At 38.7% G+C, this 24,870-nt stretch overlaps 2 protein-coding genes across 5 annotated transcripts in view; one reads left to right on the forward strand and one right to left on the reverse strand.

Annotated features, from left to right (window-relative positions):
- Nucleotides 1-923, reverse strand: part of PARG (poly(ADP-ribose) glycohydrolase) — a 116,305-nt gene extending 115,382 nt beyond the window's left edge. For 2 of the 4 annotated variants that reach the window (XM_082609958.1, XM_082609957.1), the window contains exon 1: nt 443-750. In XM_082609958.1, the coding sequence (XP_082466084.1) occupies nt 443-662 (220 nt within the window). In that variant the 5' untranslated portion in view covers nt 663-750. Of the gene's footprint in view, nt 1-442; nt 806-871 lie in introns of those variants that run through there. The other 2 variants (XM_082609959.1, XM_082609960.1) reach the window with 2 other exon arrangements.
- Nucleotides 924-985: 62 nt separating this feature from the next.
- Nucleotides 986-24,596, forward strand: TIMM23 (translocase of inner mitochondrial membrane 23). Its single transcript, XM_082610022.1, has 7 exons — nt 986-1,240; nt 3,811-3,869; nt 10,818-10,911; nt 11,128-11,212; nt 13,729-13,787; nt 15,569-15,679; nt 24,065-24,596. Exons 1-7 carry the CDS (start codon nt 1,135-1,137, stop codon nt 24,178-24,180), a joined length of 630 nt encoding a protein of 209 aa, XP_082466148.1. The 5' UTR covers nt 986-1,134; the 3' UTR covers nt 24,181-24,596.
- The last annotated feature ends 274 nt before the right edge of the window (nt 24,597-24,870 follow it).

Here is a 24,870-nt window from a genome sequence, read left to right on the forward strand (position 1 = left end):
AAACAAAGCATAATGCAAGCTAAGAATAATAGCTCTGTACCCAGGGACTTAGAATGTAAACTGAGATAAGCTGTGATTTTCCTTGCAGCTTTCTTTCCATCTAGAGGCTGAAGCGTCACATACACAATTAAACCTCCTTAACGACTAAGGCAATTTCTCAGTCAAACCCGAAGAAAGCAAACAAGTGGAGTATCCTACCACTTCCCTCCCTGTGAGTGACTACTCATCAGGGTTTCTCACACCACCAATCGCCACGGGAAAAATCCGGCCCCATTCTCCAACTAGTAGCCTTGGTGGCTCAGCAAGGGGACCTCAGAATTCAGAGTGGTGCACACAAGACCAGAAAAGGGGGGGGGGCGGTGCTGGAGTCCCTGGCTCCTCAGAGACCAAGAAAAGGTTTGGGCCGAGGCGAAGAACAAAGAGCTTTATTTCCCCCACGTACCAAGCGAGGTGGCGCTGCCTCTGTGCGGTCCCGCCCGCCCCGGGACGCAGCCTGACGAGGACGGCGGGACCCTGAACTGCACCGGAGCGTCCTTGGGATCGAGGACGCGCCTCTGCCTGCCGGGGAAGCTCCGGGCGTCCGAGGCGGCCGGCGGAGAAGTTGCAGCGGCGCCCCAGCGGGGTCGCTTGGTGCAGGGCTCACAGCCGGGGCCCGCACTCATGCTGGGACCCGCAGCGCACAGTCCCCGGGCTGGCCCGGGCGGAGAGCCTCATTCACTAACCCTGGGAGGGACGGACTGCGCCTCCTTCTCGGCGCCTCCCGACACCATGCCCTCTCTGCCGCTGCCTGCTTCTGCAGCTGCTGCTCTGCCGGCCTCCCGAGCCAGACCCTATCCAGTCGCCTGCCTTCCCTCTTCCACAGGAACCCCACCTTCCTCAAGATGCGCCGCTTTGATTCTAGCTTCGTTCACTTTCCCACCACCGGAAAGCTGCCGTCAGGCGCTTCCGGCTTCCGGGTCGTACGCTGTCGCAAAGCGGAAGTGCGCGGTTCCGCGGGCGCCGGCGCCCGGAAGGTCAGTGTGTGAAGGAGGTGGTGGTTACGCGGGTCTTCCCATTATTCCAGAGGAGAAACGGCCGAGCACGCGATCTCGGCCTGAGACGGGGAGAAGCAGACGGGCAGTTTGCTGCGATACCATGGAGGGCGGCGGCGGAAGCGGCAACAAAACCACTGGGGGGTTGGCCGGCTTTTTCGGAGCCGGTGGAGCAGGCTACTCGCACGCGGATTTGGCCGGAGTCCCGCGTAAGTATTGGGCCTAGCTCACGAACATTTCTGACTGGTTCTTGCGGCCACGCTACACATGCGATGTGCCCTGTTCTCTCTTTTTTTTTTTTTTTTTTGCTGGTGGTCACAAGCTTCAGTAGCAGTGCTGGGTTTAGTGTGTCTGAGCGGCCGCTCTTTCAGCACTGAACGAGCGTTTGGAGCCATGGATTCCGAGAAGCTCTGTGTGGTTGACCTGGACCCAGGAGATGTTGCATGTTTTCTTCCTTTTTATATTCAAGCTTCGTGTCTTATCGTTCCTCCCACAAATTCCTTGTGTGTTGGGCTGTGTGCTTGGCCCTAAGTGCAGAAGAGTGCCCAGTTTTGCAAGTAAATGCATTCCACGTATCGAGCCCATACATAACTTTTTAGCACAAAGTCACATTTTAAACCACGAAGTAGCCGTCAAGGTAAAACACTCATTACTAATGCATACACGAGAGAAAGAAATACGTCTCGAGACAACTGGAGGAACTTGGAAGAGAACTTTTTATAGACATGAAGAAAGAAGCCGATAAGAATTTTAGGAAAGGAATTATTCAAGATCTAGGGTGCCAAAGCACGAATACCCTGCCTGTGCCCTCTCCTAAGTAGTGTGAATACGTATTCCAGATCTTTGGAACTTTCTAACTGTGATATTCAACTGGATGAACAGAACTTGGAGTTAAAGTTAGTGGGAAGTTGGTGAAGGATAAGCGCTTCATAAAACTGATTTCTCTTGAGAATCTTTGTACTATTTCTTTAGGTCTCTTATGCTCAAAAAGAAAAACGCCCTTTAAAGTTCCTAGTGTCACCTGTGTCAGAACTGCATCTAGGACTTCCCTGGTCGCGCAGTGGTTGAGAATCCGTCTGCCACAACTACTGAAGCCTGCGAGCCCGTGCTCCGCAACGAGAAGCCACCGCGATGAGAAGCCCGCACATCGCAACAAAGAGTAGCCCCCCTCTTCACAACTAGAGAAAGCCTGCGTGTAGCAACGAAGACCCAGTGCGGCCAAAAATAAATAATAGATAAATTTAGTTTAAAAAAACTGAATCTAGAACATGGTTTGTATGTAATAAGTTATAGGATATGACTGTATGTAGTTTGTATATTAGTCTCAGGACCTTTGAGTTTTGGAGCACAAAGGGCACTGCCTTAATGTGAAGAAGCATTGTTACGTTAATTAAGACTTGAAGGTAAATTAAGAGATCAAGAGGTGAACACCATTCACTGAGTACTTGAGATGGACTTTTCTGGGTGTAGGACTACAGCAGTTAAATTTTAAAAGATGAGTGCTGTTTTCACGGAGCTTACATCCTGTTGAAGTGAGCCAAGTAACATAAGTAAAAAATATTTCAGTTAGTGATAAGTGTGTAAAGGCAATAGAAGGATCCTGAGATGGTGATGGGAGCCGAAGCCATTTGAGAATGGTCCAGGGAAAGCAACTCAGGGGTGTTGACCTTTGAGCTGTGACCTGAATACAGTACAAATGCCTGGGGGGAGGCAAGTGTTTGAGGATCAGCTGTTAGGCCATTGTATCTACAGAGCTATTGGTTTGGTGGGAGATAATGACATTAGAAGGGCAAGGAATGGCAGCTAAGGTAGTGTTGTGTAAGCCTTTTGTAAGGAGTTTGGATTTGGTTACAGGTGTAAATGGAAGCCATTAAGGCTGATTTCCTTTTCTTAAAAAAAAATCACTTTAATTGCCATTTAGAAAGTGAATTGGAGGGACTAGAGCAAGTAAGGAGTCCGGTTAGGTAGGAGATAGTTACTACAGTCTACGTGAGATTTAGTGATTGGCCTAGGGTGGTAGCAATAAAGATGGTAAGTAACACAATTCAGGATAGATATTGGATATAGAACTAATAGGACATTGAATTGATGAAAAGATCAGAGTCCTGGGTAATGGATAGGTTTGTGAACAATCAGCTGAGGTACAAAAGGATCCAAGGATTAAATTTAAAATGTGAGAAAGTTGATTTTCCTTGATAGATTTTTCTATCTTCAAAGGTAGTAGAATTCCAGTCTGGCCCCATGAGAGTGCCCATTTCTTTTGCCCTGACCCCTTCCTTCTGGTGATGACCTAAGAATTCTCTACCCTGTAAATCAAATCTGTCAACAACTGTCAACACTAAGATCTGAAGGAATTGCCTTAGAATATTTATACACAACACATAACCCAAACAATGTTTTTCTCATAAAATTGATTGGTCTCTGGTCAATTTTATTTTGTAATCTGTATAGTTGTCAAGCATTTTTGTAGTAAAGTAGAAATAAGCATTATTATTGATCTGGGCTATGCTTCCTGCTACTTTGATTATTTGATCCACATCACTGCCAATATCTTGTAGATATGAGATCCTAAGACACCAGTGCAAGATTGAGGGCACCAGGAAGAGGCAACCTCTAAACTGCCAGACAGGAAGGATAAGACTAAGAAAGTGGTAGAAAAATTCACATTCATTGAGCCTGTGCATCAAAATTGCAAAACACAAAACAAGAGCAAAATTAATGCTAAATGAAATAACTTTTTAAAATTTTATTGCAATATAATGCTTTGTTTTCTCTCTAGTAACTGGTATGAACCCTCTGTCTCCTTATTTAAATGTGGATCCACGGTATCTCGTGCAGGTAAGATTAAGACTAGTCCTTTTATTATTTTACTAATTTGGTCCTTTATCTTACCATTTAAAAAAATAACCCCAAGTACCTATGTTGACTTGATCTGTGATATGTGCATCTGGAGGCACCAAGTCTCTGGTCTTCATTCACCCTTTTTTCCCTCACAAACTCTGGGGATTTGGCTTGCATCTCTTCCTGATACTAGTTTTTTTTTGTTTTTTTTTTTTTTTGCAATTTTTATTTTGTATTTATTTATTATTTATTTATGGCTGTGTTGCGTCTTCGTTTCTGTGCGAGGGCTTTCTCTAGTTGTGGCAAGCAGGGGCCACTCTTCATCCCGGTGCGCAGGCCTCTCACTATCGCGGCCTCTCTTGTTGTGGAGCACAGGCTCCAGACGCGCAGGCTCAGTAATTGTGGCTCACGGGCCCAGTTGCTCCGCGCCATGTGGGATCTTCCCAGACCAAGGCTCGAACCTGTGTCCTCTGCATTGGCAGGCAGATTCTCAACCACTGCGCCACCAGGGAAGCCCCCTGATACTAGTTGATTAAAGGATTTTGGGGTTTGGTTGTTTTTTTCCATTTTTTAAAGTTGTGATAAAATACACTAACAAAATATACTATCTCTAACTGTACAGTTCAGTGGTATTTAATGCATTCCTAATATTGTAGCATCACCACCTACCAGCTCCATGCTTTTCATCTTGTAAAACTGAAACTCTACACCCATTAAGCAATAACTCCTTTTTCCACCCTCCCCCCAGCTCCTGGCAACCCTTCTGCTTTCTGTCTGATTTTTGAATACTCTTAAGTACCTCAAATAACTGGAATCATACAGTATTTATTTTTCTGTGACTGGTTTGGTTCATTTAGCATAATGTCCTCAAGGCTCATCTGTATTGTAGTGTGTGTCAGAATCTCCTTCCTTTTTAAAGCTGGATAATATTCCATTTTGCTTATCTGTCCAATGGACACTTGGATTGCTTCCATGTTTTAGCTATCGTGAATAGTGCTGCTGTGAACTTTGGTGTATAAATATCTCTTCCAGACTCTCATTTCAATTCTTTTGATTATATATCCAAAAGTAGAATTGCTGGATCATATGGTAATTGTATTTTTAATTTTTTGAGGAACTGCCATACTGTTTTCCACGGCAGCTGTACTATTTTACATTCCCACCAACGGTGCACAAGAGTTCCAGTTTCTTCACATTCTCACCAACACTTGTTGTTATCTGGGTTTTTTTGGTAATAGCTATTCTAATGAGTGTGAAGTGGCAACTCATTATAGTTTTGAGTCGTATTTCCCTAATGATTAGCCATGTTGAGCAACTTTTCATGTGCTTCTTGGCCGTTTGTGTATTTTCTTTGGAAAAATGTCTATTCAAGTCCTTTGTCCAGTTTTGAATCAGTTCATTTGGTTTTTTTGTTGTTGAATTTTAGGAGTTCTCTATAGATTCTAATTATTAACCCCTTATCAGATACGTGATTTGCAATTATTTTCTCCCATTCTGTGGGTTGCCTTTTTACTCTGTTGATGTTGTCTTTTGGTGCACAAAAGTTTTAAATTTTCATGAAGGCCAGTATTTGTATTTTTTCTTTTGTTGCCTTTGCCTTTGGTGTCATATCCAAGAAATCATTGCCAAATCCATTGTCACAAAGCTTTTCCCCTGTGTTTTCTTCTAAGAGTTTTACAGTTTTACGTCTTACGTTTAGGTCTTTGATCCATTTTGAGTTAATTTTTGTATATGGTGTTAGGTAAAGGTCCAACTTCACTCTTTTTCATGTGTATATACAGTTTTCACAGTACTGTTTGCTGAAAAGACTGTCTTTTCCCCTTGGAGTGGTCTTGTCATTCTTGCCAGAAATCGTTTGACCATATGTACAGGGGTTTATTTCTGGGCTGTCTCTTCCATTTCATTGGTCTATATCATAGTACCACACTGTTTTGATTATTGTAGCTTTGGTAAGTTTTGAAATTCGCAAGTGTGAGTCCTCCAGAATTGTTCTTTTTCAAGATTGTTTTAGCTATTTGGGGTTTGTTGAAATTCCATATGAATTTTGAGATGGGTTCTTCTATTTCTGCAAAAATGTCAATTCCTATTTTGATAGGAATTGTATTGAATCTATAGATTGTTTTGGGTAATACTGACATCATAACAGTATTAAGTCTCTGATCCATGAATATGGGATATGTTTTCATTTCTTTATGTCTTTTTAAGTTACTTCCAGCAAGTTTTGTAGTTTTCTTGTACAAGACTTTTACCTCCTTGGTTAAATTAATTTCTAAGTATTTTATTCTTTTTGATTCTATTGTAAATAGAATCTTTTTGATTCTATTGTAAGTGGAATTGTTTTCATCATTTCCTTTTCAGATTGTTCATTGTTAGTTTGTAGACGTGCATCTGATTTTTTGCGTTGACTTTGTATCCTGCTACTCTGCTGAATTCACTTATTAGTTGTAACAGGGTTTTTTTGGTGCAGTCTTTAGGATTTTCTACATATAAGATTATCTGTGAAAAAAGAAAATTTTATTTCTTTCTAGTTTGGATGCCTTTTATTTCTTCTTGCCTAATTGCTCCAACTAGAACGTCTAATACTGTGTTGAATAGAAGTGGCAAAAAAAACGGGCATCCTTTGCTTTGTTCCTGATCTTAGAGGAAAAGCTTTCAGTCTTTCATCTTTGAGTATGGTATTTGCTGTGGGTTTTTCATATATGGCTTTTATTACGTTGAGGTAGTTTCCTTCTGTTCCTAGTTTGTTGAGTGTTTTTATCAATGAAAGTATGTTGGATTTTGTCAAATACTATTTCTGCATCAATTGAGGTGATCATGTGGGGTTTTTTCCCTTCATTCTGTTAATATGATCTATTACATTGATAGTTTTCATTTGTTGGAACATCCTGCCTCCCAGGAATAAATCCCACTTGGTCATGATGTATGACCCTTTTAATATGCTGTGGGATTTGGTTTCCTAGAATTTTGTTGAAGATTTTGCATCATTGATCATAAGGGGTATTGGTCTGTAGTTTTCTTTTCTTGTAGTGTCTTTGTCTGGCTTTGGTATGATAATGCTGGCTTCATACAAAGAGTTATGAAGTGTTCCAAGTATTCCCTGCACTTCAGTTTTTTGGAAAAGTTTGAGAAGAATTGGTGTTAGTCCTTTTTTTTTTTTTTTTTTTTTGGCTGCGCTGCCACACAGCTTTTGGGATCTCAGTTCCCTGACTAGGGATTGAACTGGGCCACAGCAGTGAATGCCCAGAATCCTAAGCACTAGGCCACCAGGGAACCCCCAGATTGGTGTTAGTTTTTTTGTTTGTTTGTTTGTTTTTTTGGTGGTACGCGGGCCTCTCACTGTTGTGGCCTCTCCCATTGCGGAGCACAGGCTCCGGACGCGCAGGCTCAGCGGCCGTGGCTCACGAGCCCAGCTGCTCCGCGGCATGTGGGATCTTCCTGGACCGGGGCATGAACCTGTGACCCCTGCATCGGCAGGCGGACTCTCAACCACTGCGCCACCAGGGAAGCCCAGTGTTAGTTCTTTAAATGTTTGGTAAAATTTACCAGTGAAGCCATGAGATCCAGGGCTTTGGGGCTTTTTGGCTTTTTCTTTGTTGTGAGTTTTTTTATAAGTGATTCAGTCTCCTTACTAGTATGGGTCTCTTCTGATTTTCTGTTTCTTGATGAGTTTTGTTTCTAGGAATTTGTACATTTCATCAAGGGCATCCAGTTTGTTGGCATACAGTTGCTAATAACATTTTCTTATAATCCTTTTTAATTCTGTAGAATCAGTAGTGATGTCCTCACTTTCATTTCTGATTCTAGTAATTTATTTCATTTATCCCTGCTCTAATCTTTAATATGTCCTTCCTTCTGCTAGCTTTGGGTTTAGTTTCTTCTTTTTCTAGTTCCTTAAGTTGTAAAGTTAGATTTTTGATTTGAGATCTTATTTTTTAAAGTGGGCATTTATAGCTATAAATGTCCCCCTTAGCACCACTGAGTTTCACAAGTTTTGGTATGTTGTGTTTCTTTTTTGCTCATCTCTTAAGTATTTTCTAATTTCCCTTGTGATTTCTTCCTTGATCCGTGGATTGTTTAAAGAGGTGTTTTTTTTAATTTCCACAAATTTGTGAATTTTCCAGTTTTACTTCTGTTATTGATTTCTAACTCATCCCATTGTGGTTGGAAAAGGTGCTTCGTATTGTGTCTTTTAAAATCTATTGAGACTTAACTTGTGTCCTAACATATGGTCTATCCTAAAAAATGACTTATGTGCACTTGAGAAAAATGTGTACATTGTTGGGTAGAGTGTTTTGCATATGTCTGTTAGATCTAGTTGACTTAATGTGTTAACTCCTCTATTTCCTTATTTTCTGTCTGGTTATAACAGTTTCTATTCATTATTGAGAGTGGAATTTTGAAATCACCAACTGTTACTGTAGAACTTTCTATTCTTCCCTTTAATTCCATCACTCTTGCCTAATATATTTTGATGGTCTGTTACTAGGTAAGTAAATGTTTATAATTGTTATATTTTCTTGCTATGTTGATAATTTTATTGATATAATGTCCTTCTTTGTCTCTTGTAACCTTTTTTTGCTGTAAAGTCTATATTTTCTGATGTTAGTATAGCCACCCTGCTCTTTTTTGGTTATTATTTGTGTGGAATATCTTTTTCCGTACTTTCACTTTGAATCTTTGTGTCTTTGGCTGTAAAGTGAATCTGTTGTAGACAGCATATAAATGGATCATGTTTTTTAGTCCATTGTGCTAATCTCTGTCTTTTGGCCTAGAAAGTTGAATCCATTTATATTTAAAGTGTTTACTGATAAGGAGAGATTTCTCGCATTTTGCTATTCATTTTCTATAAGCCTTTTAGCTTTTTTGTCTCTCCCTTCCTGCATTAATATCTTCGTTTGTGTTTATTTGATTTTTTTGTAGGGAATTGTTTAAATTCCTTTCTCATAACCTTTTTTTAAAATGTATTCTTTAGCTGTTTTCTAAAGTTATAACACTAATTTGAATTTATACCAGTTTAACTTCAGTAACATACAAAAATGCTGCTCCTTTACCAGCTGTCCCTGCCCCTCTCAATTGTTGATGTCACAAAATTATATCTTTATACATCATGTGGTCAAAAACATCTAATAATTCTTCTAAATGCTTTAAACTTTTTGTAGAAAACAAAGGTGGAGTCAAAAGCATAAGTTACAGTAATACTTTTATAATTGTCCATGTATTTGCCTTTATTAATATCTTTATCCCTTCATAAGGCTTTGAGTTACTGTCTAGTGTCCTTTCATTTTACTTTGTAGGAGTCCCTTGATCATATCTTGCAGGGCGGGTCTAGTGGTCATGAACACTCTCAGCTTTTGTTCATCTGGGAATTTCTTAATATCTCCTTCACTTTTGAAGGACAGTTTTGCTGAATATGGGGTTCTTGGTGGACAGTTTTTTCTTTTAGCACTTCAAATATGTCAGCGCACTGTCTAGTGGCCTCCAAAGTTTCTCTTGAGAAATTGGCTGTTAATCTTATTGAGGATCCTTGTATGTGATAAGTTGCTTCTCTCTTGCTGCTTTCAAGATTCTCTCTTTGTCTTTAGCTTTCGAAAGTTTGATTTTAACATGTCTCAGTATGGGTGTCTTTGAATGTATCTTACTTGGTGTTTATTGAGCTTCTTGAATGTTCATATGCATTTCTTTCATCAAATTTGGCGAGTTTTCAGCCATTGTTTCTTCAAACATTCTCTTTCTCTCCTTCTATAACTCATGGTCTGTATGTTAGTCTGCTTTGTGGTATCCCACATAGCCCTTAGGCTCTGTTCACTTCTGTTCAATCATTTTTCCTCCTTTTCCTAAGACTCAATAATTTCTATTCTGTATTCAAGTTCGGTGAATACACCCAGAACTTGAAACACCCAGAATTTACAGATCTATGTATAATAAATATATTTAGACACTTAATTTTTCAGAGTTTGCTTATCATTGCCCAACAGACCATTTCTATGTGATGAGAGTACGTGGGCTTGTTTATTGTACAGTTTTTGGTAAGAACGTGTGCACAAGCCAGAAATCAAAAATCAGTGCAGAGGTACAGTTTTCCTAATCAGGAATGCATTTACCAAAGGTCAGTATTTTGCCAAAGGGATGTTTACTTGTTAGTGTTTTTTGCTAAGTGTGTGTGCTATCCTTCAGGGGCTCATTTTAACCATTTTTGTATGGAAAGCTTGGCAAAAATGTATTTGTTCATCATAAAAAAGTGGATTGTATTGTGAAATCAATCCTATTGTGCTCTTACAGTAGCACTTCTCAACCTAGGATTCTTGGCTGACCTTCAGGGGGTTCATACCAAATTTTGTGTATGCATTTACTAGAAGGTGGATCTAGTAAGCTTTCTAAGATTATCAAAGGAATATATGCCCTGCAAACAACTAGTTAAGAATTGTTAAGGAGGTGATTTTTGCCCTTGTGTAAGTGATCCAAACTGTTCTACTTTTATAGTTTCTGCTCATTTTTTATGATCACTGGTCTTACATATAGTAAAATGGTGCTGGATAAATAGTAGCTACAGAGTGAAAGTTATTTTCTCCTTCCAGACTGGTATTCTGTTATCTCCCATAGCTTTCAGTTTACCTTTCTCTAGAGATGGCCTTCCTAAACTTTCAAATTTATCATGAAGGCAAATTTCCTATAATCTATCAAACTTACATTAAGATGCAAAGTTCTGGGCAAGAATCTCTCCTAAGAACTAATGAGCATAACTATATATGTTGTATATTTCATTTCATTTTGATTTACATGTTCCTTTTGTTGCAGAAAGTTTTACTTTTGTTTGACTAAGTATAGTTGAGTTTTAGTTAATTTACGGATTTACATTCTGTGAAAAACTCCTTTGAAAAATTAAACACTTTGCAAGTACTGTGTCTTAAGGGGAGCTCAACTTGGTTTTCATTGTTATCCCTGTAGGATACAGATGAGTTTATTTTACCAACTGGAGCTAATAAAACCCGGGGCAGATTTGAACTGGCCTTCTTTACCATTGGAGGATGTTGTATGACAGGTTGGTATTTATATGTTTTTTTAAGTATCCTCAGTCCAAGTAGTCAGAGGTGCTTAAAAGCAAAGGCAATTAAAATATCACCTTCAGGGTTGTTTTTTTGAAAATCATTATTTACATTTTTCTTATTATTAAATAAAAATGAAAAAGAATCAGAAGTATAGTTGTTCTTTAATATATAGATGATTATTTGAATGAATTGTTATTATGATTTGCCAGGGGCTGCATTTGGGGCAATGAATGGTCTACGGCTAGGACTGAAGGAAACCCAGAACATGGCCTGGTCCAAACCAAGAAATGTACAGTAAGTCTCATGTAATGATGTAGTGATGTTTGAATATTAATCTCTACTTTGTTGGCTTGATGAGCACACCTTGAGATTACAGTTGTTTAGAGTATTGGTATACTTTTTGGTCAGTTTTTTTTTTTTTCCGGTGTTTGTTTTGTTTTGTTTTTCCCTTATTCAAAATAAAAGGAATTTAGGAATTAAGTCCTGGGTCTGAGCTTTTAGATGGAGTGATTTTTGAGTCAGTGTCCCTCAGTCAGCTGGTGCTATCCTAACCTAACTTCTCAGCTACACCTGTTCCATTTTGCAGGCCTATATAACATGCTTTTCAAATTGTTGAATTACTAGTACATTATTTGGATTGTTCAGGGGTGTGCAAAACCATAGGACATCATAAGTGAAGAAATAAGCACATAAGAGTAATTGCTAACTCTGCCGACATTTGACTTGAGCTCTCATTGACTTCACTCTCCTTTTCTTAAGTGCAAAGGTGCAGAAAATTTAAATGAAATCCCTAGAACTTAGAGGTGGTTCCAAAAGGAGTAAGACAATGTTCTCTTAGGAAACTGAAGTTTGCAAAGAAGGGAAAGTGCAATTAAGGTCAGAAAGTATATATAACATGTATCTTCACCCTGCTTAAGGAATAAACATGGCCAGTTCCTGTTGCTGTTCCCTAAATAATATATTGTTTAGTTTTTCATGTTTTTATGCTTCATATGAGTGGAATCACCCAGTATGTGTTCTTCAGTGGCTTGTGGTTTTTATTTTAGGACCCTTTAAGCTCCATTTTCCTTCTATGTTTCTTAGCCAGAAGATGGCAGCAGTGTGTTAGAATCGGACCTTGGGAAACCTGAAGGCCTGTCAAGTTTTTCATATTTCTACTACTCTATGGATCACTGCCCTTGCTTTACAAGCTCAGATCCTTGAATATTTTTGTATTTATAGTCTTAATATTTGTTCTTTACTCCAGTTTTTTTTTTACTTTTTGTATTATGGATAATTTTGAATCTATACAAAAGTAGAAAAAGTAGTACAGTGAACATCTATGAACTATAACGCAAGCTCAACAACCATCAACCAGCACCAGGACCAGTTATGTCCCACCTCCTTCTTCCCTTCCATATTATTTTGAAACAAATCCCCAGCATCATATTACTGAACACCAATTTGAAAGTGGAAGTTCTCTCAGAAAAGATAATCTTTGTTTCTTAAAACCATCATAGTTACTAATTTTGGGGGAGAGTCAAATTGGTTTGCATTTCTGAAGTCAGATTTTTTAAATCTTACTTACCATTTTTTAGTATAATAATTCAGATCTTTCAAATAGAGAGACAGCATTTTAAAAATGGAAAGGTAATTGGGTTTCAGGCCAGACAAATCTATGTAGTTTCAAAGCCCAGTTCCATTGCTTACTGTTTTGGGATCTTGGGTAAGTTTCCTTACTTTTTGCCTTTAATCTATTGAGAGAGGGTTAAAGTGGGAAGTAGGTAAGGGCCCAGTTAAGTGGACGTATGTTGCCCGATCACATTCCAAAGGACTTTGGCAGTTTGCAGTGCCACCAGCAATACAGTAATGAAAATTAATAGTTTTAGATGCTTGTTATAAATGAAAAACAATTAAGTGCTAAACTTAATATATTAGTAAATATGTACCATAATTAGATTAATTAAATGTGTAACATAATATTTGTAATCATTACTAATTTTTTAAATCCTTTAAAAGTAACACAGATTTTTGTTATTACTGAGCATTAATTTAAATGAGTGCTTTAATTAAATGAGTTCTTTTACTGTTTGTTGTTGTGATTCTATAATCTCCAGCAGTAGTCAGCTGTCAGGACAGAACCATTCCTGTGACAGTGTTACACTGCTGGGAGAGCAGTGTTCTGTCTTCTTCCTCCAGTTGCCTCCGTCACTGTTCTGGTGACGTCTGGCACTGGATGAGGGCAGCGCTGTGCTTCCTTGAGAGTGTGCTAAGCATTCACTTTGGCTGCTTAGTTCTAGTCTGGGAGCAGACACAGAGTGCACTTTCTTCATGTATTCTAGTTGGATGACTTTTTCCTTTGAGTATTTGTCTTTAATTTTGCTTTATATTCCATGATATTCCACACTCTGATTCTACTTAACTTTCTAAATATGCATATTACCCCCCACACATAAGAAACTTAATTATAAGCTAGTTTGTCTGTTATGTCATTTTTTTTAACATAGATCAGTTTCTTGTAAACTTCTTTATAAAATACATTCCAGGATATCATTCAAACCTTTTATATATTTAATAGTTTTACACATTTAATAATTAGAATTTTCTTTACTTGTTGCCCAAAAATGTTGGAGTTTTTAATCTAATCTTCATTTATATTTATATAAAGTAAAAGCTATCCTAATTGAATTCTGAGGAGGTGTTAAGTTTTAAAATTAAGAAAACTTTGTGTATTGCGTTTATACATTTAAAATTGCTGTTATTGTGGTTTTTCTAAATACTAAAGGAATACTGGTTCTAAATACAGATTCTATCTCTTTCTGCCCTGGTAGGATCTTGAATATGGTGACCAGGCAAGGGGCACTTTGGGCTAATACTCTAGGTTCTCTGGGTAAGTAGATATCTCACTTTTTAATAAATTATTATTACTGCAAAGAAAGAATGTACATGTATTATGAACAGTTTGATCAACTAAAATCCTGGTCCTGGGATGTTAAAAATTATGTTTAAATCCACTCTGGTGAGTAGTATAGATACTACTTAGGAGAAGACCATAAACTGTATAACAAAAGAATCCCAGCTGCTAATATCATTGTGAAATACGTTCATTTCTAAATGCTTTAAGCCCTGCATACTCTCCTGTCTCAGCAAGACACCAAATAAAATCATGTTTTAACTAAATGCAATTAAAATAATTTAGGTTCAAGGCAAATGGTTTTGTTAGGAGAGGTTCAAGTTCCTGTAGTAAGATATGATAGATTAATCCAGCCGTCCTGATGTTTTCCTAATAGACCATTCATCATTCTATTTACCTAATTAGATTTCCCAGACTTAATTGCCAGAATTGTAATAGGGCCTTTGTAGACATTGAAAACATTTGCAGTTCTAAGGAAGGGATAATTTAGTAGTACTTAGGACCAAATGCTTTCATACTGTAATGTTTATGAATGATTGACTCTTTTGATTACTCATGACTTATAATAAGCCTACTTATGGCACTTATGCCCTAATCCAAAGTTTACTTTATTTGAAAGTCTGAAAATCTTTTACTTGTGGCAGATTAAGTAAGAGAAAATGTAGGCATCTTGTTGAAAAAATAGGAAAAGCCTCTGTGTAACAGAGTGAGATCCTAGCCTTGTCATAGGCTTTGGAAGCAGTACATTTTCACACTGTAATAGCAAATGGCTGCTTCCATATGCTGCCCATGACCCCAGTGCCCTTCCACCAAGTACAGTCACCCTCCTTTGTACCTGTGTGCCCAGAGTAATCAGTCATGCTGGTCTCCCCAGGACTTTCTCAGTTGTAGCACTTCAAGTTCATGTTCCAGGAAACCCTCAATTCTGGGCAGACTGGGGTGGCCAGTCACCCTGTATGTTTCCCTTGTAATGTGACCAGTCACAATGTTCTGCTTAAGTTTAGTTTCAGTTAAATAAATTGAAACAGGAAGAAGAACCCTTATAGAAGAATAAAAACATCACAGCAGAGGAGTTGTAAGGCTGAGTTTGGTATAATTTTGAGGGGTCAAATGTGGCTATAATTTTGAGAAAGGGTAAGGAGAAGGGTTAATGCATTCATGGCTAATCAGTCTTTACAGGCATAAGAGAATGGTAGTTTGGGGGAAGATCTTGTTAAAACTAAATAGTGCTAGTGTTAGGGTTTTTACATATGCAGGAACCAGATCTCACATTTCTGGAAGTCATATTTTTCTTAGAATAGAAATACATGTGTTTTGTTTTTGTTTCTAAACCCAAACTACAGCTGTTACTAATAAAATGGAAGTGAAAATTAAAGATATTCTTCCTGGGACTCCCCAGTAGTACTTTCCATAAATAGCTAATAAATTTCTTCTGAATCTCTCCAAACATTTTCTTGCATATCCAGAGTCATACACACATGTGCCTGCTTTACATATTAGTGAATAGAGCTCTTCCTGCGTTTTAAGTGAGTACATAGTATTCCATTATGTAGAAAGTCTCTTTCTGGATCAGTCCCCTCGTGAAGGTTATTTTATTTGTTGCTAGGCCTTTTTTGTTACAAACAGTGTTCCAGTGATCATTGTTTATATGTCTGTGAATACTTATAATGCCTGTAGAATACATTTATCTAAATATAATTGCCACACTGGCTTTCAGTTTACTTTTTTGTTACTGATCAGTTCCATTTCCCCTATAGCTTTGCTCTATAGTGCATTTGGTGTCATCATTGAAAAAACACGAGGTGCAGAAGATGACCTCAACACAGTAGCAGCTGGAACCATGACGGGCATGTTGTATAAATGTACAGGTAGGTACTATTAAATGGTGAAGCTGTCTCTTAATACAGTTGAAGTATGCTTTTTATCCATACTGTAGTTTAAAAGGAAACGTTATACTTTTTTTTTGTAGTATAATGTTCTCTGCCATCTCCTGGTTTGGGATTTTGGTTTTTATTTTTTGTAAAATACACATAACATAAAATTGACCATCCGAACCATTTAAGTGTACAGTTCAATAATGTTAAGTATGTTTACATTGTTGTGCAGCTAATCTCCAGAACTTTTCTTCATCTTGCAAAACTGAAACCCTATACCCATTAAACAGCAACTCTACATTTCCCCCTTCTACAGCCCCTGGCAACCACCATTCTACTTTCTATCTCTCTGAATTTGACTACTTTAGGTACCTCACGTAAGTGGAATCATGTAGTATTTTTCTTTTTGCGACTGGCTTTTTTCATTTAGCATAATGTCCTCAAGGTTTATCCATGTTGTAGCATGTGTTAGAATTTCCTTCCTTTTTAAGGCTGAATAATACCCCATTGTACGTATGTCCCACCCACGTTTTGTTTATTCATTCATCTGTCAATGGACACTTGTGTTTCTTCCACTTTGGCTACTGTGCATAATGCTGTTATGAACATGGGTGGACTAAATACCGTTCAGTTTTGGAAAAATAAAAAATCAAAACCCTGAGAGTTGAGTCAAAATTAACTGGATGAAGATCAAATATCAAATTCTCCTCTAAGATGGGAAAGAAATTAACATTCACTGAGTTATGATTACACTCTCAGCAATAATCAGTTAATATAACTTGTTTCATTTAAAACTTTGTGAAGTGATAATCATCACACCCCAATTTTATAGATGAGTACGGTATTAAGATGATCTTTCTTAAAAGATCATATAACTAGTGACAGCCCCAGATTTTTCTCACATTTCTGTTTTAAATTGCCTAAACTACATATGTTCTATACTCAAGCCTCTGAAAACTACTTTTATTTGATTGCTTTATTATGCTTTTAGACACTTAACTGAGTAATTTCGTTTTTATGTAATTCCTCTATCACAAATATCAAGTAGTATTTTGGCCTCATTTTTACTGGAAAGAAATAAGAGAAGTCTCAACAGAATTGTAAAATCCAAAATTTCCTGATATAACTGAGAGTAAGAGGCTTTTTTAATTTTGAAAATGCATCACATTGGGAATTTTCTTCTTAAGAGCTCGCAATACTTTCTGCAACACGTGCGTGTGCTTACACACATCAACAGAGCTGCCAGGTAGAATAAGACAGTAAATACCTTTTATGTCCATGAAAGTGTTACCTTGGCATAGAAGAACCTTGTTAAAAACCTAAAAATACTTCCACATTGAAAATCTTTGGGATCAGACAAAGGAATTGAAAACCCTAATTGGCACCACAAGGGTGGCACTCAGCCATCAAGAGTTTAGTTGGGGGCTTCCCTGGTGGCGCAGTGGTTGAGAGCCCGCCTGCCGATGCAGGGGACACGGGTTCGTGCCCCGGTCCGGGAAGATCCCACATGCCGTGGAGCGGCTGGGCCCGTGAGCCATGGCCGTTTGAGCCTGCGCGTCCGGAGCCTGTGCTCCGCAACGGGAGAGGCCACAACAGCGCGAGGCCCACATACCGGGAAAAAAAAAAAAAGAGTTTAGTTGGCCCAAACTATGCTTATTAAAAATCAAATTAAAATTTTAAAAACAGGAGATTTCACACGAAAGTCTGGAAATTTTAGCTTCTTTTGAACAAATGGAAGACACTAAGCTCACATTATGTGTGGTGGCAGATGGCTGGAGCTGAGGTCGAGGAGCAGCTACCCCAGTGGATGGCACTGAAGCTCCAGCTCAGTTCCCACCAATCCCAGTTTTCTTGCTCAGGGTAAGCCATTATGGCATTTCCTGTGTCAAGGGCAGCCCTGAGTATAAAAATGTACTGAATTACCATCTCATTTAAGACATATTACACGTATTTTAAAGATAAAAAGGGAAAGGCTGAATACTTGGTATTATCCAGAAAAGGAGAGCCTAGATTTCTGTGTCCAGAACTTCCTTGCGGGAGTAGCATTTATAACACCACCTGGGACACCTCCAACATCAATTATGGAAGAGTAGGCTCTTGGCTCAGAAGAGAAAGGGCAAAAAAGAATATTCATTAATTCTATGTCAGGTGACAAGTAGATTTCAGTTTCCACTGCAATTGGGGAACATAGAAGAGGTAAATAATCTGCTGACCCAGAATTCCAACATTGGTTCGTAGTTCCTGGCTGAACAATTAACTCAGCGCATCAAAATTGCTCTAACAAAGGCAAATCAGTGTCTTATTGATTTCTGGTTTACACTCTACTTAAGACAGAGCACAGAATTATGAGTTTTGTGTGGCAGGAATATTTGTAAAACTTACAGATTCAAGGATTTGGAAAAGAGTTTAGGCACTCTTTAGTCTAGAATCAGCATAAACCATTGAGGAAAGAAGTTTACATTTAGAGAATGGTTAATTCCTGTTGACCTAAAATCTTTCCAATCCCCAGTTTACGCTTCTAAAATAGGGATTTTTTTTTTTTTTTAAAGGAAGGAGTTTAGAATGAAAGCAATATGATTCAATTTAGGTATGGAAGCTACTTTTGTAGAAAGAAAAACCATGAGGGAAAATACATGAGAAGGTGGGTAGTTGTCAGACCAAAAAGAGGCTAAAGGAATAATTCTGATGGTGTGGCTTTACTTCAGATCTAATGCTTTATTTAATGAACTCTGTAAATATTTTTCAGAGGGTGTGAAATGTCATTATTAGGTTTCCTATACCATGTGAAAATCTAATGACCAGTATTTTACCAGAATGAGAACAGCTGTAGTTTTGCTATCATGCATAAGTTGAGGAATGTTGAAGAGACCTGATCACTTATCTTCAGGAAACAAGGCCTCAGAAACCAAAAAATATGGGTGCCCCTTTCCCCCTCGCAGAAAATTCCTTACCTGTTAATCCTGTGCCTCCCATGAGAAAGTCACCTTATAAAAGCAAGCTAAGTAAAAGTAAGAAGATAAACAAATACAGTTCTTCAAATTAAGCAATTATCAGGGTTATTGTTAAAAGGTACTACTTCTCAATGAATGCCAGGCCTTCAAAATTAAACTTCATATGCCACAAACAGCCTCTTGATGACTTCTTTATTTCTATTACTGGCATCAACATTCTTCCAAAGAGCTAACTGCCATAATGTATAAAACATTTCAACAAATCACTTAAACCAACAACCCGGTAAAAAGTGGAGTAAGGATATGACAAAGCCCTTCAGGAGGAAAGACAAACGACCACTAAACAGCTGAAGTTTGCTCATAAGCAATCAGGGAAAAGCAAAATAAAACATTAAGGTAATATTTTTCACAACCTGGCTTTTAAAAAGTGATGGTAGATGATGCTTATTGGCAAAGGTAAGCAAGTACTTTAAGAGCAATGTTGGCATTAGTTATTACTATTTTAAATATGTAGATCCTTTGCTCAAGTCATCTAATTTTCAGCAATTTATCCCACAGCACACAAAGGCATACATGCAAAACTGTATGTACCAAGGTGTTTTAAGACACCCTTCAAGGAAAAGGTGATATCTGACCAAAGATGGACAGATGAGGGACCATGAAGTGGATGTCTGGAGGGTGCAGTTTAGGTAACAGCAAGAACAAAGGCCCTGAAGTGGGAGTTAAAAGGCAATGGGAGGGCTTCCCTGGTGGCGCAGTGGTTGAGAGTCCGCCTGCCGATGCAGGGGACACAGGTTCGTGCCCCGGTCCGGGAGGATCCCACATGCCGTGGAGCGGCTGGGCCCGTGAGCCATGGCCACTGAGCCTGCGTGTCCGGAGCCTGTGCTCCGCAACGGGAGAGGCCACAACAGCGAGAGGAAAGAAAGGCAATAGGAGAGTAATAGAATCTGGAGTGATAAAAAGTGGGAAGGGACCAAATCATATAGATGATAGAACTTCATAGGCCAGTGTAAAGACTTGGCTTACCTGGACTTTAATTCTTACCATCTAAGTACTAGGGCATTTCCATTTACTTACAAGCCTTAAATTGTTTATTGTAACTTCCAGAGAGTTAAACTTTCACCCTTCTCCTGAGAACATAGTTTACACCAGGAGATGTTAAGTCAGGGTTTCCAAATCCTCTAAAACTTGCATAAGGTTCTCAGAGGGGTCTGGGACACTCCCTACCACCTGCAGAAAAACAGCCACTGAAAGACTAGTTCTAAAAGGACACTGTAACATGGGGGCTCAAAAATAGCTGGGATATTTTAGTGAGTTTGGTCCTGCATGGAAGCGCTGGCATTGCAAGGAAGGACTGGATGGGGCAGTGGTTCGGGAAGCCCAGGAAAGCCCAGAAGTGCAGTTCAAAGTCCCACCTACTGCTTCCACTCTGTTACAAAACCAAGAAAGAAAAAACAAGCAGCAGGAAGCAGGCCTAATCACCTTTGATTTCTGCCTTTCTTTCTCTGTCCCCTCATTCCATCAGTTATGAAGTTTACCACATCCATCACCTGAGAGCTGAGGCCCTTATCACAAGCCCTGAACTTCTCTAACAGTATTTTCCGTTGACCATTTTGACATTAGACTTCTACCTCCAGTCTCTTACCTACTTACTATTTCTAGCTTAATCTTCCTCAAGGAAGGTTCTAATTCTAATACTCCCTACCCAGGAGCCTGTGATGATGACACACTTCCTTTCTATCTTAATTCAAATTTCTCACCCTAGCCTTCCATGTTCTAATCTTAACCTATCTTCCCAGCCTTTTCTCCCACAGCTTTCTCATGCATGTCGTATGATCAAACAGATAAATTTGAAATCCAGTCCATCCTTAAGGCCCAGCTCAATTATTAGTACCCCTTTCAAGAAATTTCCCCGATAATCTCCTTTCTCTATGCTGGAGGCAATTTGGTATGCTGAAAAAAACAGTGGGCTTTGGAGTCAGACTGAGTTTGACTAGCACTGGATCCCTAAATAAATGTGTAAATAGGAGAATAACTTGTCTGAATTTGAGTTTCTTTGTCTATAAAACAAGGGTGACTATTCAGAGAGTTGTAAATGAGATAACATATAAACCTTTCTGCCATAAGCATATTTTGTACAATTCTTACAAGACTTGACACAGTTTTCCTAGTAGGAAATCAATAGACAATATCTAGTATTGAAATACCAAGAAATAGCACGATAAAGATGTTCTTTAGAAACATGCAGGTAAAAAGCAAAGAATTAAAGTAGTTGCTTTTGGGAACTGGGAATTAGGGTAAGAATGATGGGTACACCAGACTGTTGTGCATCACTAAAATCTTGTACTATCTTGACTTCTAAAATTATCTATATGGACTACTTTGATAATAAAAATTAAAATGAGCAAAGATGTATCAATGTAATAAAATTAAATTAGGCATTAGATTGGGAAGGGGAGGAGGGAATTGTTGTTTAATGGGCACAGAGTTTTGGTTTTGTAAGATGAAAAAAGTTCTCTGGAGATGGATGATGGTAGCCCAATGCCAGTGTACTTAATGCTACTGAGCTGTACACTTAATAATGGTAAATTTTATGTTATTTGTATTTTATCACAGTTTTAAAGAATAGTTTTAACAAAAAAATTTAAGTAGTACAAACATTTGTTGAATGGAATTTGTAGCCACCTCTGTATGTAAGGCTGTTCCTCTAAAGCAAGGGCCATAGCCTCCTGCTGGCCAGATACCTGTCTCTTCACTGAATGTATTTTACATGTTTAAATAGTTAACATTTTTAATGGTTATATAAGTATCTACATAGCCTTTGCACTCTCAAAGCCTAAAATATTTACTTTCTGGCCATTTCAAGAAAAATGTGCTGACCCTTGTGCTAAAATAGTTACCAGTTCAGTGTGTTAGCTCTGCCAGTGATCAGCTCTATACCCCATAAACCAGGCGTTTAAATATTCTGGGCCTCATTTTCCCACGTTTAGAAGAGGTGATATTTGCCCTTTCTGGAAGAGTTGTATAAGTATCCAAAAGATAGAAGATAAAACTGTGACACACAAGTCTCATGTTTGTTCTGCTTTATAGAGATTAACCATTGGCCTCATTTGGTTACTCTGTGTTCAAAGCAAGTTTATTTGCTAATCGACTTCCTGTGTTCAGTTGGGCAAAAGTTGTTTTATTACAGAAAGCCTAAAGCCAAGGCTGTCAAACTTTTAACAGATCAACCAGCTGGAAAACCCTGAAATTAATGGAAAGAATTAAAACTAAAACATGTAATAAAAGCCTACCCTTGAGTCAGGGTTACTGTGATTATTAGTAAATCAAGCACTTACGTATATTTGGTGTCTTACTAGAAACAACTTTTTTCTAGTCTTCAGAGAAGTAACATAATTGATTTGAACTTAGTTTGTTTCATTTTGGTCAGAAAGTAGGCGGCTTTCTAGGGGATAAATTTTTCTTGAGGGATACAGTGTGCCACTTATGTCCCCAGAATCTTAAATCCTTATAGTTCCCAATTTCATTATTACCCCTAGTACCTATATCCAGGGAGGCTTGCTATCTGATAGATGAGTAGTGTGAAGATCCTTCTAAAATGGCCAAGTAGAAACCATGTTCCTAGGACACTCAAAGCAAAAGGCCAACTGAAAGTAACAGTTTGCAGCCAATTCCAAACCAGTGGGCAGACTTCAGAGTCCTGTGGACTTGTAATCGGCCAAAGGTCCAGGGGAGTTAGTCTGAAGTTGAACGTATGGTCCCAGGAAATGGTGTCTGCGAAATTATTGTGCTTTCAATTACCTCCCCTATATCATTTTTCTAATTTTTCAACCACACTGAATACAGTTGCAAATTCAACTGTCACGCCTAGTCTGTGTGGCAAGATATAAAGAGGTGATGTAGACTTCTAGGAGATATCTCCCATTTACTTTGATTAATTTTTTTTATGTTTCTGATCCTCCTTCCCACATATTTGACAGCTGTTTACAGATGATGCCTGCAGTTTCTGTTTGGGTCTGTTTAAGAGATAATTAGGGCACTTCATAGTTGAAGCTTAAGCAGGTCAGCTATCTTAAGTCTTCAGGCTAGAGAGCCTCCTAGAGGGAGTGGCCCTTTAATTTATCATCTGAAGCCATCTGGCAAGACATTCATTGCAGAAAGGGTTGGTCTGAAGCATTCTAACTCAGCAGTGTCATGAATTTCACGGAATTTACTGGCTCGTAGCTAAAGGGCCTATAATAAGGTATAACCACTGGACCTTTGCCTTCCTAACACGTGACTTGGAACAAATACTCCATAGGTACAATATAGGCTACGCCTGAAGTTTGTGATCCCTACTTATTTGATATTCTCTTACAGTTTCACTATTTCTTAAAAGCTTCTTTGGGTACCCCCATTCCTCTTATTAGACTTGGGGACTATTTTCAAGTAACTGAGTGAAACATTTTTGTTTCTGCATTTCAAATGAAAATATCTATTCCTAATCTTTTTCCACATGAAAAATTGTTCTTTTGTTGTTAAGCAGAAACAGTTCAAAGTCTAATCCTTGAATGTTTTTCAACTAGTATGATGATAAGTGCCTCACTGCTCATTAGTTGAGATTTTCTGACACATCAAGGTAGGAATAGGCAACAGGGGAGTTGGTGCTTCATCAGCATCTAACTCAAAGCTTGATTATAGCCATCTTATCACTTCTGTCTTGAGTCTTCAAAGTTAATATTTAGAGGACCTGTGCAGAGTCCAAAGGCTGTTAATACTGTTTTCAAAGAGGGTGTCACTGTGTTTACATACAGCCTTACATCAGTTGACAGTGCCAGTTAAGTTCATTTATTTATTTGGTTGTGCCGGGTCTTCGTTGCAGCAGGCAGGCTCCTTAGTTACAGCCAGCGGGCTGCTCCTTAGTTATGGCTTACCGGCTTCTTAGTTGCAGTATGCATGTGGGATCTAGTTCCTTGACCAGGGATCGAACCTGGGCCCCCTGCATTGGGAGCTTGGAGTCTTAACCATTGTGCTACCAGGGAAGTCCCAAGTTCTAAATTATATCACTAGCAGGGAATTACTGATCTGGCTGCGACTTCAATGATAAGCATAAGATCTTGTCCAGAAGTGTTCTAGGATCAAGTCAGATTGAGAAAAGTAAAGAAATTATGCTGATCATCTTAGATACAAATTGTGAAATTAAAAGTGAAAAAAACATTGTGAATATGAAAGTATAGTTTATGTATTAAACAAGTGATTTAGGGAATCTCTCTCTCCTGAACTTCAGTCTTGGTTTCTTTTATTACTTTTACAGCTTATTCTCCTTTTTGGGATGGAATCTGCATAAACATGAATGGAGTGTCTCAGCTTTAGGAAACTCTTAGTTAACCCTGTGATGCTACGACAGTATGCAATACAAGGCTGTTATTTTCTTGTTTTTCCTCTGCAGGTGGTCTTCGAGGGGTGGCACGAGGCGGCCTGGCAGGACTAACCCTTACAAGCCTCTACGCACTATATAATAACTGGGAGCACATGAGAGGCTCCTTGCTCCAACAGTCTCTCTGAAGAGTACTAGCTGGTGAACGGAGGACACTTTAGTAGTCATCCAGATCAATTTATAAGTCAGTCTGGAGTCATTTACTCTTTTACCTGCAACTAGTTTGAAAAAGGAGATTCCAGTTTGCTGTGATGGAGATCATGGATGGTTGACCAAGACTGGCACTCCTTCCAGCCATTAATGAGTTGAAGCCAAAACCCTTTGGTGGCTGAGTAATGTGGCTCTCTTCTCCTTTAAAGAAGATCTTGCACCTGTTTTTTCTCCTACCCCCTGAACTGGAAAACCACTTACTCCCAGAATTCAGGTCATGCTTGTCAATGCTGTATCACCACATTTGTTCATTTAATAATCCAAGACTGTAATACTGCCCTGTATTCCCAATAAAGGGTAAAAACAGAACCAAAGTCATAACTCCAACATAAAACATAGTGGGTGTCTCCAAAGTTACTCTTGGCATTTGTTTCTGCCCTTCTAGGCTAAAACATGTTTTCATGTTTGTGTTGAAATGAAGGGCTACTGGCAGCATTAGCAACTAGGTTAAAATTTTTCTCCAATAGAGTTGACACTACACAACTTCAAGATATTTCAGATTAACCGTTATACCATTAGTGTACTGTGCTAGAACAATCTGCAACAATCGTGATTCTGTACGTGTTAACTCATCTTACTGGGGATAATTCGAAAAAGTGATGACGTAG

This window comes from Mesoplodon mirus (genome assembly GCF_964341445.2).
Source record: "Mesoplodon mirus genome assembly, chromosome: 2".
Taxonomy (NCBI): domain Eukaryota; kingdom Metazoa; phylum Chordata; class Mammalia; order Artiodactyla; family Ziphiidae; genus Mesoplodon; species Mesoplodon mirus.

Bases quoted from the DNA above. Each gene is read 5' to 3' on its own strand.
- TIMM23 (XM_082610022.1), top strand. From the start codon at position 1,135: ATGGAGGGCGGCGGCGGAAGCGGCAACAAAACCACTGGGGGGTTGGCC. The intron at 11,213-13,728 runs GTAAGTCTCATG...CTGCCCTGGTAG, and splicing joins TCCAAACCAAGAAATGTACA to GATCTTGAATATGGTGACCA. The intron at 15,680-24,064 runs GTAGGTACTATT...TTTCCTCTGCAG, and splicing joins CATGTTGTATAAATGTACAG to GTGGTCTTCGAGGGGTGGCA.